Source organism: Colossoma macropomum, unplaced genomic scaffold (genome assembly GCF_904425465.1).
Source record: "Colossoma macropomum unplaced genomic scaffold, Colossoma_macropomum, whole genome shotgun sequence".
Classification (NCBI taxonomy): Eukaryota; Metazoa; Chordata; class Actinopteri; order Characiformes; family Serrasalmidae; genus Colossoma; species Colossoma macropomum.
The window spans coordinates 37,442,834-37,462,025 of record NW_023494793.1 but is presented as its reverse complement, the minus strand read 5'-3'; the positions used below and the strand labels follow the sequence as shown (position 1 = coordinate 37,462,025).

Here is a 19,192-nt window from a genome sequence, read left to right as displayed (position 1 = left end):
CAGTGTTCCCATGCATGTGTAAACATCAGCTGAAATAAAGATTGTAGCACATTTTTTGATACAGGAACATTGATGGAACTGATGTGCCTTATTGATGCGTCAATGTTTTTTGTGCGTCACATGTTTGCCGAGTGATTACGTCCTGATGGGCTTCTCAGAAGCTCATCTTCTCTAATGGGTGCCACAAAATCCAATTTTCATGCTACTATATATCACTCCGTCACCATCGCTCTATTGTATAACTATCACTCATTTCGTCCCCTCCATCCCCCTCTTCTTGCTTTTGTTTTCTTTTTTCCCCCGCCTTCATCTGACTGATAAATGGAGCTCTCCTGGAGATGGTCCATTCAGCCGCCTGGTTGGGGTGCTGGCTGTAAAGTCAGAACCACACGCCTCCGCTCTAATCCCTGCAGCCCCCCCCCGTACCCAGACCTTCACGACCTGTCTTTCATTCATTCATCCAGTCCTTACAGTTTTTTTCTTCTCTCAGTTGGAGGGGGTTTCTGAAGCACCCATTTATGTGGTGTCTGAAAGCGAGGCTGGGACAGCGCTGATAACTCGCATGATAAACTGTGAAAATATTCCATTTGAACATTTCATATCATGTCTGTTCTGGCTCACCAGCCCCCTAAAAAACTTCCAAACTGCCCTGCACTAGTCCTTAATATTTAATCAAAAAACCCTGATCTGAGTATGTTGTATCCTTTTTTGTTCAATTAAGAAACTGCAGTTTAAAATCTGAGCATTAAGTTCTACATTTATATGGAATATAATTGTAGAGGCTTTCATGGCCTCTATGCCTTTGTGGAAGGAGCAGCCAATAAAAAAAAGGAAGGACATCTTTCTGTACTTTGGAGAAGTGGGAGATGGAGGCCAAGAAAGAGAGAGAGATAGAAAATGAACCCAGCTCCACTTAGAGAACTCCTTTCACTCGGCCCCTTGAATCAGAGCAGAGAGCGAGGGCTTCAAAATCAATAAGAAACAAGCAACCCAACAAGCAAAAATGGCCCCCTCTCCCTCCAGCATCTTCCCTCTCTCGCTCCTCTCTCCTCTCTCCTCTCTCTCGCCTTTCTCTCTCCCCCTCCTTCTGATCGATGAGGGAAAAATTGGGCTATGATCAAACCCGTCAGGCTTCCGGCCGTTCTCAGCTCACCGCTAGCCCCGTACAGTGAGGTGATTAATAGATGGATCGGCTGCTGGTGCCACCGTGGCATCCCTAAAGTGGCGGCAAAGGGGGCGGAGGTAATATTTATCTAAATTCCAATTACCCTGGTGTGAACTGTTTGATGTTGTGCTTGGGTCCGCTCTCGGCAGGCAGCGGGAGCTCTCTGCATTTCAAACACTTGAGACTGAGAGATGTCTCCGCCCCGCCAGCGGCCGTCTGGACCCCTGGCTCTCTCAGAAGTCACCTGAGGTGAGAGCTGGCATGTGTGAGGGAGAATCAGATGACAGTGCAGCACTCAGCCCTGAAACGTTTTGCTGCTGGTGCTGTTTACCTTTCTGTCAACTCAGTCTCCACAGATGCTCTGCCCTCGGTACCATCTGATGTATATGATATGATAAGGTGGCCACAGCTATCAGAGTTCTGCTAGTTAGGCTGGCTTTATACAGTCAAACTGTAGTGCAACAGTTGCATGCTTTGAGTCGCTTGCAACATCATTTGGATGCAACTTGACAGTTATGTGAAGTAATTCAAAAACAAAGTTGCACGCAACAAATGCAGTTTGTCCAATAGCAGCCCTTATTTTTTTATACACAGTATCATTTTTGCCATAAAATCATCTGCAAAATAATATTCATATTTGAAGCATTGCTGTCGTCTTCGTACGTTCTTCATCACCGTCCACTGTTCTTTACTACATATTTTAAATGTTTATCTGTTGTGTGCATGTTAAGCCTTTAAAAATGAATGTTTATATAACCACTACAGCTATAGCTTCACTCATTCTGTCCTAGAAGCGCTGCGAGTTCAATGAGGAGCACATCTTGATCTCCTCTTTTACAGTGATTTTTTTTATCCTTTTGTTCCCAGATGAATCTGAGCTCTGTGTGAATTAGGGGGCGTCAAGAGAGGAGAAAATGAATCTGACTATGCAGATCATGTTAAGAGCATGCTAAAGAAGAATAAATGGTGGAACAAGGGTTCATTTAGACAGCTGTTAGCGTTAGCTGGCTAGTTAACACAGCTAGTTACAGAAACGCTAGCTTTGAGATGCAATGTGATGCATTTTCGTTGTTTTTATTACTGTTCCATAAAACACAAAGTTGAGACGCAACTTTTGCGGCTGAGTTTCAAATGAGGTGTAGGATACTTTACATTAAGCAAATCAAATGCAATTTAGTTTTATGTAGGTTTCAAGCAAATAAAGTTGCATGAAAGTTTCATCATGTAAAACCACCTTCACATTCTGATTGGCTAGCTGCATTTTCATGTGCACATAGTTCTGAGCATTTTTTTATCTGCCTTGAAATAGACTTTTGTTTATAAACGTAATTACTAGGTAGTCAAAAGTAGGGATGAAACAGTTATTCAACATTATCAGTAATATAGACAATAATATATCATTGACTAATATTTCCATTGTCCGAAGTTACATCCAAGCTAGAGTTAACAAGAGTGAGTTAACGACTTGTTTGAGCAGATAACGAAGAAAAAGAACAGTTTTGGCTGAAGGTTAACAAAAAGTCTTAGACCATGTAGCTTTCCACAGAAACACAGTCAAACAGCCCCTTCCTGTTAACGTTGGCAGTTTCTGACCACATTAAGCAGCAAAATCTACCAGACAACTTTATGATAGCCAGACCTCTGGCTTGAGAGCCAGCTGTCAAACGTGTAGAACAGAGTCCAGAGCCCACTACCATCCATCCATTGTCTCTGGATTGAACTGGTCTGAACAGGATGCATGCACTGGGCAGTTTGATGAAGAAGACCAGAATATCCACAGCTCATAACAGAGAACAAGAGAGTGAAACACGGGCAACAGTAATATGGAGATTAGACATCAATTATAAATGTGGTTAAGAGAAAGGGTTGAAACACACATGCAGTGAGAGGAAAAATGGCTCAGATAAGCAGGTTAATGCAATACAAGTATATAAAAAGTCAGACTGAGTCTCTGGGTGGAAATGGGTGAATCTGATGATGCGGCTATATTGATTACTTATTGATTGATTGTTGACAGTGAAAGTCTCACTGATGAAAATACACCTCTTCCTCATGGAATACACTATGTTTGGCATTTGAGTGAGTGTTGCTGAGGATAAAATAACAGTACAAAAAGCTTGTGAAGTCCATGATGAAAGCTGTAAAGTTTTCTTGGTCTTTCTTTAGTCTAAAGACATTCTGAGAACATAGACATACTTGATGTCACCAGTCAGTTTTTTCACAGATTGTAAAGCACTGATCCGGTTTTAGCAGTCCTGTGTATGAGCAGCGTCTAGCCGATGCGTGACCCGTTGTTTCTTCGACACCTGTGTACTCTGTGTGCGAGCTGAGCCCAGGAAAGTTGACCCTGTTTCTATAAACAGTAGAAAGGCCAAGGGAAGGCTGGCGGTTTTATTGTGGGTAGAGCAGTCTCTGGCTTCTGTCGGGATGGCAGACTATTTTGTTTAACTGGCCAATGCTGGAGTGGGACTCCTCTGTGTTTTGACTTGCCCTGAATGCAGGGCACTTGGTGTCAGGCGCTGGCGTAAGTACCCGTGGAGACGCTCCGTCCCGTGTGTTTTTTTTCCCCATAAATGGAAGATCTTAATGAGCAAAGAGCTGTGCGGGTCATGCTGGATGACCCAAGGAGGACGTTTGCTTCTTAGGAATGGTCTTAAACACTCCGTCACCCCCTTTCTCAGAAGGCCTATGAAAGCTGACGCAGGGGCGTAACTTTCCGCAAAATGATGCCTTTGACATGCCCTCTGTTGCTAAATAGGCCTTTATGAGGCCTGTGCAACTGTTACCTCCATGAAAAGCAGCACTGTATACAGTATATTAATTACCCCGCCACAGGTGTGCAACCACAGGATCCACTTACTGAACCGTTCAATCCCATCATGCCACGGGATGACAGGGAGAATGCAGGTAGTGGCTTCTGGAGATAAATTGATGTGATAAGCCATTGTGTTGTTCAACTGTAACCTTCATGAAAAGCAACACTGTAAAGTATATTAATTACCAAATTCGCGTTCTATAAAAAGCGATGCTATATACAGTGTATTAATTACCACTCCACAGGTGTGCAGCTGCGGGAGCCGATTGCCAAACTGTTCAATCTCATCATGATGCAGAATGGCGGGAAATATGCAGATGGTGGTGGTTGGAGATAATGTAATGTAATAAGACACTGCACTAGAGCTATGCAGATTACTAGTGTTGAAATGTATAAACTCACAATGATTCAGTTAATTTATATTTCTTTAGAAAACATCTTGGAATCTCACATTTTACCACAATTAAGTTTGATGTAGTTATGTTGGTATGATGCAGATATATATAAAAATATTTTGAATATACAAATATGACTGCAAGAACTACTTTGTTCAGTAGTGGAATATAGAGAATAAAAAGAATTCAGTTTTAGTTAACACCGCAATATATTATTAGTGGAATTTTTGTAACAACACTTTTCCTAGTTTGAGTCTTCAAACAATCCATAGTAGTGGAGACTGAAGTCCAGCTGCTCAGGCAGTCCATGTTACCATGATTCATAAATTCCTCTTTTAATTCTTTTTGTACAAATAAGCCTTTAAAAGACTTTTAAAGTGTTATCTTCAGGACCTTTGGCAGACTACACGCTTATGGGACACTAATAGATAAACGAGCAGCAAACTAACAAAGTGGAAGTGCTCCAGTTCACTTTGGGAGCCTCCACACTAGAATCCACAAGCTCTGTGAATTAGAACGAGAGTGAGAGGCTAAAATTGTAGAAAAACTCTACTTTTCACGGTACAGATGTTGTCATTGGGGTGCTGCCCTTAAGACTATCGGTTAGCATACATAACTCCACCATATTCCATTGAAGTTAGATATTTTAACTTGACTCCATACACCCTTTCATTGTTTTATTTTATTTTTCTACCTAAAAAAAATATGTAAATGTAACAATGTGCACCTTTACCATGGGAAAGTAAAAATAGTTAACATTTAAAACTTATTGAAAGCTGCACTGTGTAAGATTTGGGGATATGGAGACCTCTCTGGTGGAAATGGTAGCAAAGTCTGAAAGAATGTTTTGTAATGTCGGTTGTGCATACAACCGGGGGAAAAATATTTTTTTCTGAACAGTGCCCTTTTTCTGACCGTGTATGTTTGATGAATGTGATATTCACTCATTGGTCGAAACATACAGCTGCTGTTGAAAGCGGTGTTTGTGCTATGGAAATTAAGTGTTTTTCATGTTTGAGTTTATGAACACAGGGTTCTCATGACATAGATAAGGTTATTGAATTATTGGAAGTGATAAATAACTTTGTCCACACTTTATGTCCATAACTTTATGTCCAAATCTTAGAGTGAAGATTTGAGCAAATTAGACAAATGTGATTAATCACATCTAACTACGCAAATCGTTTTTTCAAATGAGCTCATACTTATCACAACTTTCCAGAATCGATGCATTTGATTCGCCACAGTGAATCACATAGCATCGACGCATCTTTACACCTCTTTGGCCGACGGCTGCCAAGCGCGACACTACAGCTGGTGCTGCATGCATTGACAAACTGCGGCTGCAGTCCGTCAGATTCCGGAACCTTCTGTCCCGCTGCTGGTTGACTCATGTGCTCCGGCTTGGCCGGCGACTTGTGACACCCAATATGGCAGCCTTCGACTAATTGATGCCACCTTGTCAACACTAATTACTGCGAGTGCGGCTACGAGGAGGCAGCTAATTAACGGACTAACGATGTTTGTCACTTCGGGCCGACCCAGATATTTAGGAGAAGGCCCAAGCTGGTTGCATCTGGTCTGCTTTCCTCCACTCTGCTTCTTTTCTTCCTGTCTTTTCTGCATTTCTGTCTTTGTCTCCATTTCAGCATTAATGTGGTTTACTTTCTCTCATTGCTGCCTCTTGTCACTCTTCCATCACTATTGATGAGGACAGAGGCACAGGCTGCTGCCTTTTTGTCTGTTTGCTAGGGGAGGGAAAATAGGTGAGCTGGCTGCGGTTGTCAGAAGTGCTCTGCTGAATCCATTCCACTCTCTCTCTCTCACTTACTCCCTCTCTCTTTTCTACTCCATCACTTCAAAGATGTTTTGGATTTGACATTTTTAGAACTCCTTTTTCCCGAGCATGCTCACTACTCTAATTATCAGTACAAGGAAACAAAGGAGCCGCTAATGATGAAGCAGTGGGGGTTTGCGAGTGTGTCTAAGTGTGTACACGGACGCTTGCACGCGAGTGTTTGTGCGTCTACGTGTAAGTATGGATATTATTGTGTCATTAAAATGCATTTATTTTAATTTTTCCATGGAATCTTGAACTGAATTTCTGCTGTCTTGCCGTGCAAGCACATCCAAAACTCCTTTTCTGGGTCAGCTAAAAGCACTCAGAACTTGCGAGACGAATGAGCAAATTAGACTGCCGCAGAATGCCACATCTGTCAGGAACGCAGTGAGAAGAATTCTTTCAGCCAAAGCCATTCCTCAATTCTACTACCATTAAAAACAAAAAAAATGTTTATTGGTTAAAAGCACTCACCTAAATCGAATTTCTCTTTCTTTTCTTCTCAGATCCGAGTGGACGGCATTCCTCCGCCTTCCCAGAGTGCCCTGCTGTACGAGACGGTCACAGTTGCAGAGGGGAACCCGATTCTGCGCGACATGGTGTTCAGTCCCGATTATCAGTACATCTACCTGCTGAGCGATAAACAGGTAACATCTGCTTCTTTCTGGGTCGCCAGCAGCGTCCAGATTTCATTAACGTATCACGTTGCATAGTGCGCAGTGTTTACTGTTATTTAAGATGTGTCCAGCAGTATTAACCAGTAGACTGTTAGAAACAGAGGTTCTGTGCGGGTACATTTTTCATCAAGGTACTAACAATGTAAATGTTCCCTCAAAGGTACATCAGTGGTTTTAAGGTCCAGTTGTGAACCTTAAATAAGTATTTCCCAGGTGAAAAGTTCATATTTGTACCTTTTCATAACAGAATGTTTTAAAACATTTTCTCACTTCTGCATTTTAAAGCCCTGGTGGCGTTTTGTACTGCAAGGAAAGCGACGCTACTCAGCTGTCGCCACGAGAGGGCGCACTTCAGAGTTTCTGGACATGATTAGAGAGGGAGGGGGCGCTGAGTAAGATGAGTTGCCAGATATACTTTGGCAATGTGTGAAACGTGGGGTTAGACATTCCCTGTTTGAGTGGAGCGATCGGTGATCTGGTCTCCTGTCGACCAAGTGTGAGTGACGAGATAAGTGACGTAACTGTACTGGCCTACAGCAAACTCACTTCTAACCACTCAGGAGCAGAAATCATCCTTTAAACCTGAAAGAAATAACTATTTCACATTTATCGTGATAATTATCCGTACTTTTATGACCCGGTCTAGGGTCAGGCCGTAACAGAGAATGAGAGTGACCAGCTGCCAGACCAGACACCAGACACCAGACACCATCTAAATCAGCAAACTGCAGGTTTATTTAAACTTTGGTAAAAGTATGCAAGTTTGAAAGTGGTTAAACTGAATGGAAGTGATTGCTTCAGGGAAGAGCAAATCCCAAAATAACAAACAAAACTGCTAATGATGACAAAAACCAGGAGAAACGGTCACCAAAAACCAGGAGAAATGGTAACCAAAACAAAATGGCACGCGTCCCCTACTTTTCCATTGCTCACAGAAAGAGTCTAAAAAACTTTCATTGACTTTACAAGCGAAGCAAAGGTCTAGACAGGTGTTCTTTCAGGTCATGTCAAAGGGGAAAGAGCCCTGAACATCTCCCAAGATGGTGGCTTGGCGACCTCTTATACATCAGTGCGCCCCCCATGTGGCCAATCTTGTCCCTGCACGTAAGGGGACACAACAGGGAAGACACACAGAATGCCAGTACAAGGTACACAGAAGGTGTATTACGACCAGGAGTCGTAACAGTATCGACTGATATGAAATTTTTATCGTGATAACATTTTTGGCCATATCGCCCAGCCCTGAGCAGGAAGACAGTGCTAAGTGTAAACTGTGGTGGTTTTAAGCTGTGAGGCTTCTGCAGACCCTGACATTTTGCAAGCACGACTCTGTTGTGTTGGATGTTGCTGTCTTGGTTGATTTACTGTCTCGCCATTTGCTTTTAATTTATACCGAAGCCATTCGTAACGCGTGTGAAAACATTTGTTCTGCGCCGATGAAGACTTCTTGTGGAAGAATAAAGAGACGTTTGTCAGGCAGAGCAGTGCTCGGTCCAACCCCCTCCCCACCCCCTGCCAAACTGCTGCGCTTTGTTTTAAGAACCAGAACCGGAATCTCAGATATGTTGTTTTAACATCTGCGCTGCAGGAAGACGGAATATGAACCACTGGCTGATGTGTGTGAATGGAAGCCCCAGCTGGTGGTCTTAATAAGACGCATCTCCATCCAGAGGCTGGCATGGCAGCAGCCTCTTTACATGCTCTCTATTGTAGAGCCGGGGGAAGAGGGGAAGGTTACGGAGAAGTTCCTCCACAGCTGAGATAGACACTTAACACAGTACAGCTGCAGAAAGAATGACGCCCTATTCCTTTCGCTCTCTTTCTCTTTTTCCTCTTTCTCTTTTTCTCGTTCTCTTTCTGTCTGTCATGCTTACTATTTCTCTTCAAAACCGTTTTCGATGCTCATTTGTAGCACTGGCGGAATGCAGAGATGAGCTGAAATTGCTCTCATTGTATAGGTTTCTGAAAGGGCGAGTGTGTTTTTTTTACAATTCTAAGAGAGAAATTTGTCCTCCAAGCTCTTTCGCTGAATGACAGAGCGAGAGCGAGGGCTCCTAAAGAAAGCCCAGCTCAGCCTCCACTGGAGCACAGGCCTTCAGCAGGGACAATATTTAGAGATTATTGTCAATGAGCTTGAGTGCTAAACCTGCTAGTGTTTGCCCCGGCATTGGAGCTGCATAGGCAGGCACAGGCCATAAAGAGAGCAGCACTCATTTAGCCCGGATTTACACCAAAGGTCACACGACTTGACTATTAGATGTCGTGACCTAGCATTGTAACCATGTTTACTATTATGATATCTGCATTTTTAAACAAATAGTACTGAAATATCCCAGTGATGTAATATGTGCTATCATGAACAGCAAACAAAAAATGGAAGGTTTAACATTATTGCGCGATGCTGGGATAAGAGGTGATTGTTTTGATATAGTGTGTTATTTTTGTGATTTAATTCCACCAAATGTTCTGCATAAACAAATGGTTAAGATGTATATAAAGTCATTCAAAGTTGTTTGATGTGAAATGCTCCACTCTAGAGAAACTTCAGAGTCAGAATTATTCACAGTGGTGGTGATTAAAAACCAGACAACTGAATTTACTGTCTTTAAAAGCTCTCTCACAGAACGCTATTACATGCTCTAGTTATGAATACACTGCCTGGTGCCTGAGACATTGTTTCACAGCCTAAATCATATTTTTTAAAATCCATTTATGGTGGAAAAGTACATACTCTCAGAAAAAAAAAGTAGTAAACTGTCACTGGGGCAGGACCCCTCTTGTCACTGGGGTGGGACCCTCAAGGGTACATCTCAGTACCTTTAGTCAGGGAACATAACTGTACCATAATCCACTGAAATGATATTTTCTAAGCTGTATTGACTCCACACACCCCGTTTCGTCTCCAGGCCTTTTATTCAGTTTCTCTGTTTTAAAACATTAGATTATGAAAAGGTACAAATATGTTAGAAAAGCTTATTTAAGGTACACAACTAGACCTTAAAACCACTGTTGTACCTTTTGAGGGAACATTTACATTGTTTGTACCTTGATGAACAAAAAAATGTACCTGCACAGAACATTTATTTCCAACAGTGTAAGGAAATATATTCCCCCCAAAAAACACAGTTTTCTAATTTAGCACTTTTATACCATTAGCAACATTACATATAAAGCTTAGAGAATGTGTAAGTTGACATTGTTTTGGGTAGCAAATAATATTTGTGTTGGCGACGTTGTGACCCCGGTTCCTATCACCACCACTGTAAAGAATCATTTCTCTACAGTTCACTCTGAATTCCTGTTTAAATTTCAGTGCTTGAATTATGCATATGTTTTTGAAAAACTGAAATATTTTCATATATAGTTCAGCTCATTTTGCTTAAGGTGAGACACAACATTATCTACTCGTGTCCCGACGTTCTCTGCAGTTCTAGGAACACAAAACAAATTTTAAAATGACAAGATATTAAACAATATACTTCTTTATTCTAGACTATACATACCTTATTTGAATAGCTGTTAAGTAAACAAGCTCTAAGATAAGTTTAACCATCTTTACATTCAAATAACCACTCGTCCCTTTGACCTTGTACACCCCCCCCGTATGTGAAGAGATTGAGAAGACGCTCTGTCTAGCATAACAATAGGCAGAACTCGGGAGGGGAGGACATTTTATCCTCGTGAACTGCTCCGTTTTGGGGGATCCCTAACCGCCGCTACTGTAATGCTGTAAGCGCCCGTCTGTAAGAGGAAGAATAGCTCCTCTCTTCCTCGCTGTCTCGCTTCGACAATGGAGTCGCTCATGTGGAAAAGCTCCCCCAGTCAGCTCCACATATTGATATTTGCGTGAAAGGCTGACGGGGATGCGCTCTGTGTTAAAGTGGGCATCGAGCGGCCTGGGATTGATCGTTTGGGGTCCTGTGCTGATTAAAAGCTTTCTTTATGGTCGGATCATAATCGTCCTCTTGATTTAAAACCGTTGGCCGAGGCACTGGATTCAGGTTTTTATGCGAATGGTATTGTCGTTTATGATGAACTGCTTGTGTTAAGTGACCTTCTCCCTCTCTGCTATGTCTAAGAGTCCCATAATATTCAGTATTTGGAAGGAACAGCACACAGTGGCTTAAAAGGGCTCTACGTTCCAAATGATTTCTTTCCAATACCCATAATTCCAGTCTGCTGCCAAAGGCTGATAGTAAATGGGATACGAGGCCCATTTTACACTTTCCTAAACTGTAATTGTGGAAGCTCTTTCTATAGTTTCTCCCCCTTTAGCTCTGTGTTCAGTCGGCCACATCTTAGCAGATGCATGGTGTGCTGTTATATTTACCACTTTATTTATGGTTTTCTCCGCGCTGGTAAAGAATGTGGTTCAGGGCTTTTCTGTGAGGAATTCTCTGTGAGTTTCTGCAGTAATGAATCTTGAGTATTTGCAGTATTTGGTGTCGTATTTGATCAAATTAAACTTTTTTCCCCAATAATAAAGTACACCTTGTAGTACTTAAATACCAAAATATATAAAAAATATATACACATATATACAGTTTTTGTAACAGTAATATAGATTATGAAATAAAAGCTGTGATATGTGCAGTTGTACACATTTCCAGTTAGTGAGTCTGAGGTAAATAAATAAGATGCAGGGTACACAGGGGATAGATTATACAAGATATGGACAGAAGATGTACAAGATGTCAATCTATATGTGCACAGATAGGTTCAAGTTACAGTAAGATCAGAGTGAGTCTGTTTGAGGTGTGTATGCGGTGGTGTGGTGACAGCCCCACTGACCGATAGACCAGCACTACTGGCTGTTCAGCAGACTGATGGCCTGGGGGAAGAAACTGTCTCAGAACCGTCTGGTTCTGAACTTTGCTCCTGTACCTCCTCCTGCTCGGCAGCTGTGAGAACAAACAGTGGCTTGGATAGTGGAAAACACCTCCGTCCCACACTGAAGATCAAAAGTCCAGCTCCCCACCCAGAACAGCAGTGCTATACCAGTAAGAGTCCTTAGTCTAAACTACTAGCATTACATTCACTTGTAAGTGGCTCTGGAAGTCTGTTAAATGCTGTAAACGTTTATTATAATTGTCATGTCTGGTTTAGCATGTCATGAGTGTGTGAGATTAATAGTCCTTCTTTAGAGTTTTAAACCTGTCTTACACTACAACTGCACTTCATATATGATCTATATTGTTTTGGTAAATGTAAATAGATTGGTAGTTGGTATAGATACCGACAAGATCTTAATTATCGATCATCATTATCAGCCCAGAAATTCCATATCAGTACATCCCTAGTGAAGATGCAGGGAGGATGACGGCTCTGTGCAATATGGAATATGAAATATGACGTGAATGGCAGGGAGTCAATAATTGATGCTCCGTGCTGACCACTGCGGTGGGCGGATTTGAATATTTCATTAGCGGCAGGTGCACAGGTAGGCAAAAGGTCGTGCTTGCTCACAAAACGGCCCGCTGGCGCTCCGAGTCCACGGACGTGTTTCAATTACGGTGGGTAAATGCCAAGGATGCGGGGAGTTGTGCTGTTTACAATTCTGCCGGTGTCTTACTGAAACAAGGGAGAATGCTGTCACTCTGTGAGTGGATCCCAAACCTTCTGCTCAACCTTTACTGCTGCAAACTGAGCTCTCTCGGTTTATGGTTTCACATACAGAGGGTCCTGACTTCTTAACCCTTAGAAGAGGTAGTTATCCCCACTGATAACTAAAGCACCCTGTAATTCTCTATTAAAGGGGATTTGTGAAAGTTTCTGAGTAATTCAATCACTGAGAAGTAAACAAAGTGAGTCAGAGTGGTTTGATGTGAAATGAGTCATTGTAGAGAAACTTGGACTCAGATTTGGTGGTGGAAGGAGCCATAAAATGTCATTTAATTTTGAATGACATCATCTCATTACAGCATCAAAGGAAGAGAGACTAAAACTGCAAAGTCCACTGTTAGTGAATTCACTGGTAGTGAAATCTAACAAGATGAGTGCTATATTTTTAATATTCTACATGCAATGTGACTTTGAAACCTAAGTGGCAGTGGTGTATATTTTAGAAAAGATCAGAGTTTAGTCATTTTGTTAGCGCTGTTATGGTCAGTGGTGTTACTCATGAAACATTAAGTGATTGTAACATTGAAATAAAGTAACATGAATGGCCTTTTGTTACTTACCTACTTTGTGGTTTTCTAAAGTGGTAGTGGAGTATGTTTTAAAAAAAGTCAGAATTTAGTAGTTTTGTCAACTGTGTTGTGGTCAGAGGTGTTGCTTATGAAGCATTAAATGATTTTAAAATAGAAATCAAATAACAACATGAATGCACTATTATTATTTTTTTTCCACACAGTGTGACTTTGAAGCTAAAGTGGCAGTGGAGTATATTTTTAAAAAGCTCAGAATTTAGTAATTTTGTCTGTGCTGTTGCGGTCAGTAGTGTTACTCATGAAACAGTAAGTGATTTTAACATTGAAATAAAATAACATGAATGCAATATATTGGTTTTCTATAGACAATGTCACTTTGAAATTAAAGAGTTAGTAGACTGTATTATTTAGAAAAGCTCAGATTTTATCGATCTTGTCAGCAGTGTTACGGTCAGTAGTGTTACTCATGATAGAGTAAGTAATTTTAACACTGAAATAAAATAACATGAATGCCCTTTTGTTACTTACTTACCTACTTTGTAGTTTTCTACGTACAATGTGACTTTGAAACTTGAATGGCAGTGGAGTATGTTTTAAAAAAGCTCACATTTTAGTAATTTTGTCAGTGGTGTTATGGTCAGCGATGTTACTCATGAAACATAAAATGATTTTAATGTTGGGAAAAAACTTGAATGCAATATTTTGGTTTTCTATAGACAATGTCACTTTGAAATTAAAGTGTTAATAGACTACATTTTATAAAAGCTCAGATTTTATTAATCTTGTCAGCAGTGTTACGGTCAGTAGTGTTACTCATGATAGAGTAAGTGATTTTAACACAAATAAAATAATATGAATGTCCTTTTGTTGTGTTTCAACACACATTGTGACTTTGAAGCTTAAGTGGCAGTGGAGTATATTTCAGAAAAGCTCTCATTTTAGTAATTTATTTTAGTGGTGTTATGGTCAGTGGTGTTACAACTTTACCAATATTGTTCAATATAACAGACTATAGTTGTCGTGTCAACATTCATACCCCCCTGTATTTGTTTGCCGCTGCAATGGTAGGATGACCCGGCTGAGTATAAAGGCCTCAAAAAGCTGGACCAGAGGCAGCGGATTATAAAACAGTGTATTTATGCGTTGCTGCGTGGCGGAATAAATTAACATAGAGCTCAAACGCACGACACCTCGCCCACCCTCAGTCACACACTCACACGCACGTATACGGTCACATGCTCGCACACTCACACACTCACACACACTCATACTGTCATAGCTGCACATGCATAAATACACATATACTCACACATTCTGACTCTCCCTGATTCTCTCTCTCTCTCTCTCTCTCTCTCACTCACGCTCAGCCGTAGAGCCATCAGCCGTTCTGCACTTGAAAGGCAGTGGCCTGTCCCTTTTGGGTGGGATTGTTTATTCCCCACTCTGCTTTTTCTCACTGCACTGTCTAATCTCGGCCCTGATCAAAGCAGAAAAAGGAGCACTTTCAGAAGCGCCGCATTAAAGCAGCCGTCGAGAAACACACACTTTTCTGTCCGTCTCCTTCAAGGACATTCAGCACTGATACTATACACTGTTCACACTGTCTAATTTCAGTAGGAATATTAGCTACATACTCGATCAGTCCAGTTAATAAAAACTGAGCTGTTTGAAGGAACAGTCACACTAAATATTTACATCTGTGAAACAGGCTTGACCAAACAGGACTGGAAAACGTAGTGTGGAGAGAGGAAATTGTTAGCAAGCTATGCTAATTTGCCATCCATAAACAGTCCAAGGAGAAAATGAAACTAGTTATGTCATCAACACCAGCTCCGGACTAACACCGTACAATGCCACTGCTTTGTTTTTTCCTTTTTTACATTTTTATCCATATTTTTAATAATAATAATATCCATAATTTCAAGCTTCCTCTGAGAAACATGACGCGAAACATGGCGTTTTTGAACCGCCACTAACACATCATTGGACAGCTCAACAAACTGGGAAGAAAAGGCTAACTGCCAATTCTGTTACATCAGGTAACAGATGCCTGGGTTAGCTAACATGCGCAAAATAATAGGGGAAGAGGGCCATCCTACTCACCCAGAGAAAGGGAGACCAATTATTTTCTCTAGGACTCCCGTCCATGGATGGCAGTGGCATCCCATTGATGGGGCCAGGGCTTATACATGTATCTATGTATGCATGTTTTGTTGAGTTTCTAAATGAAAAGAAAAAATTTACACATCCTTTAGAAATAAACTTAAAAGTAGCATTTTTCTGCAAATTTTAGGTGCATGATTTCTGTTTATGTGCTGAATTTAACTGATTGGAAACTATATATCATAAAATATAGAATGTGCCATGACTTTTGCACAGGCCATAATTTGTTTTATTTTTTTTCCAATATGTGAAATTCAGTAAATAAGCTGTAATTGTGGATTAAAATGTGCAGAAGTGTGTTCGCTGCAAAGGATGTGGATGTGTTCCAAAGCTAGGCTGCATTTCTCGGCTGCTACGTAATAGAAGGCTGTTCCAAAGTGAAGCACCCTTTGTATACAACCTGGAAATTCAGCCTACGTTCTGAGTGATTTTGAGAATGCAGCTGATGTATCCTTTCAAGCCATTGGTTACCCATAGTTTTTTACACACCAACTATGCAAAGAAAAAAAAACAGCACCATGAAAATGGTGGAAAACAAAGCCGTTGGAGCAGAGTTTGTTTATGTTGTTCACGTCCTTGAATTCGTCTTTGTTGCCTTATAAAGTGCAAGAATGATCAATTAAAGCATTTGTCCATATATCGTATATCGTCCATATATCGTATATTAATCAGAAGTATTTGTAAATATGTATCGTACAACATAAGCTTGTTGGCGTATTAGCTACCATAGCAACAAACACAATGCAACAGGCTCTATTTTCTCCCACCAGTTCCCTCACAAGTTTCGTGCCGCAATTGCAAGAGGTGGGTCCTTTCTGGTGAAGTCACCCTGCAGCCTCGTTAGGACTGTTCCATATGTGTGGCCAGTAGGTTGCTAAGGAGGAGTCTTCATAGGACAGTCCTACCGAGGACCTGCACTACCTCGGCTGCCGCCTACGCTTGGAACACAGCCACTGTTTGAGCAGGGCGCCCAAACTTTTGCACACAACTTTATACCCAGAACTGCCCCCTCGTAGCAAGTCAAGCAGTTGTGGTAACTGCAGTCAGTGGTGTGAATTTGCGTATCAGAATGAGGTTTGGAAAATGCAGTTGTTTTTTCCTGGAAATTTCTGGGGCAAAACTCTTGTGGTTTTTTCTGTCATTTTGCTTGCAGAATTCCCTTTTGGCTTCACTGTTGTGACTGGGCCATAGCACTCTGTTAGTCATTCGGCATGATTTTAGAGCACTTCTGGATCTGTTTCCATAAGTGAGGTGTGCCCGGCTCCAAGCCTTAAAAGCCTTAGTTGAGCAGTTTGGTGGTTTCTCTCCTCAAAATCACCAGATTCAGCTCATTAAGTTGATAAACCAGGTTTACTGACTATACATTCAGCAAACTAAGCTGGCGTTTTGACAGCGTCTCGTACTTTTCCACAAAGAATCCAGGCCTTTTCAATCTGCCACCAGCCATTTCACAAGTGTGCGTGTGAGATGTCCTCGAATGAAGTATGTTGATGACCTTTTGCGTACGCAGTTGCGTTCCAACAGTAATTATCCATTCAACATTGATTTCACGTTTCGACACGTCTACAAATGATATTAGATCAGCGTAGATCTAACGAGTGTTTGCCCAGTCTGTTGACAGCTCATATCATCACTGATAAAACAGCCTTGTTCAAACACATATAAGCACACATACACATTAAAGACTGTTTAGTCAAAGGGATCCAAATCTGTATAGAATGTTTGGAACAATTATTTAGTCCATAACAAGCACAGTGGGGTTTTTATACAATGTCAGAACATTATCAGAGAGGTCGAGTCCCATATTTATTATTTACTGTATATGTAAGTCCCTATATGTAATGATAATGTATCCCGTATGTACTGTATATATTGCTGTCATTGGGGCGAAACCTCATATCTCCAAAAAGGTAACTTTACAGGAGAAGGAAAAACGCAAATTTTAATGAAGGTAAATGGAGAAATATATTTTTCCAAGTAATTTTGGACAATTTCTGTTCTGTTCATCATTAAATTTTGACACAATATAAAGGGCAACTGCCTTTTTTAAATTAGGTCAAAAAATGAAAAGCAGTGACGGCAGCATATATAAGTACCCAGGGTTCTGTGCAAAAGTTGGAGACCATCCTTCATTTATTTGACTTCAAGTCAAAACAGTGATTAAGTTCATGTCGTTCATTTTTCAATGTAAAATAAAAAGCAGAAAGGAATCAACACACAGTGTGCCGCCATTCACCTTTATTCAAGCTTTCATTCTTTTCGGGGGACTCTCTTTTAGTTTTCTGCAGCAACATTTTTCACTCCTTCAAAGTTCAATCTTAGAAGTTGGTTGCATTTTCTGCTTCTCATAATCCAAGTAATCAAACACATTCAATTTTGTTGATGTCTGGACTCTGGGGTGGTCAGTCCATTGTTCTGAGAACACCAACAGCTCATTTATTTCTTCTTTTTTTTTCTATTTCCTTTTCTCAGTGAGGCTTCTTGACAGCTATACACCCTTTCAGACCCATAGTGTTGAGTTGTTGTCTCACAGTGGAAGGATGGACAGAAACAGATTTTTCAAATCTGAAGCAAGAGTGGAGCTTGATTTTTACCCAATTTCTCAAAAATAAAAGCACTGTTTATCTGATAAATACTCTTTATCTGATGGGGACAGTTCTTGCAGGTGTTTGTTAGGAGTCCCATTTTCTCTGTACCTTTTAAGCATTATTAGAACTCCTGCTTTGGAAGCTCCTGTTTTTTACTACTTTCTAATCTGTTACACATCTCTGACAGGCGCATACATACACAGCCATAGATGGTAGAACACATGACCTCCTACATGTTGACCTTCCTCACGTTAAAAATATTCCTGTTATTCCTGTCCAACTCCCTCACTTTTCTTATATAAGCTTCCGTTTGGATGGGTGTTTGGCCAGATGCCCACTCACGCATTTTCAGATGCAAAGTTCTTTTTTTTTAAAAAATCATGATATCTGCAGCTGCCTTTGTGCTACTGTTCCCTCGCTGCTCCTTTTGAGCTGTTCTTTATGCTGTTGTGTTTCCTTTCATGCTCGAAACAGTGCTGTTGTTCTCTGGTGAGCCGAGCCAAGCTGCCGCTCCCAGCTATATGTGAATGTCTGTGCGTATATGAAAGCTGCTTTCTGTCACTGTGTGTTTGCAGTATTGTTTAGATGGAAAGGGCCTGGAAGAGCTGGGCTGTAAGTGTTTACAAACACAGCTGAACTTTGACACCACTGAAGGCGGCCTGTGTTTAATTCAGGCCAGAGACGGCGAGCTTGAGCCAGGCCAGTTGAGTCCACACAGCCACTTGTGTAGCTACTGTGAACTAACCAGCCACTTAGCCAGGCTCGGGAAATCCCTGCATTGTACAGTTCAATGTGCTCTCCCTGCTTTTTCACCCCTGATCCAGCTCTTTAGAGACAGCTCTGTCTGTTGAATAATGTAATTTAGGCTGTCACACTCAGTTTGGTTGCGCCAAACTTAGAACCATAATTTGGGTTTTTGTTACAGTTGATCTTTTTCATTTGGTTGGGCTGGTTTCACACTGCCACAGCTACAAGTGCACCAAATTATCAGAAATTTGTCAGAAATTTTATATGGATGCAAGTATTTACATTTCATCGCTGTCTGAAGAAAAACATGTATCTCCATTTTTTTTTTATTTTTACTTTTTTGCATCGTTTGAGCATGGCAGCTGCCCTTTACAATGTGTGAACATTTAATGAGGATTGGGCTAATAGAAATGCTCTAAAATTGCTTAGAAATAAAATGTGTTTGCCTTAACTTACATTGAAAGTAAAGAGTGTTTTTGCCTTCTGCTGTAAAGTTGCCATTTTGGAGATACTTGTTTTTCTTTGGACAGCGGCGATTTGCTACTATTTGAGCTAAACAGCTTTTACTTTGCATAAACTAATTGATGAAAATAGATAAATGTGTATCAAGCCGAAGCAATAATAATAAACCTTACTTGATATTTGCTTCT

The 19,192-nt window shown here is 40.9% G+C and overlaps 1 protein-coding gene across 2 annotated transcripts in view; it reads left to right on the top strand.

Moving 5' to 3' along the window:
* The window catches only part of LOC118813873 (plexin A3), a 202,174-nt gene that overhangs the window by 84,369 nt on the left and 98,613 nt on the right, over nucleotides 1-19,192 (top strand). For both annotated transcript variants that reach the window (XM_036579464.1, XM_036579465.1), the window contains exon 4: nucleotides 6,722-6,862. In XM_036579464.1, coding sequence (XP_036435357.1) covers nucleotides 6,722-6,862 — 141 coding nt within the window. The remainder of the gene's footprint in view (nucleotides 1-6,721; nucleotides 6,863-19,192) is intronic.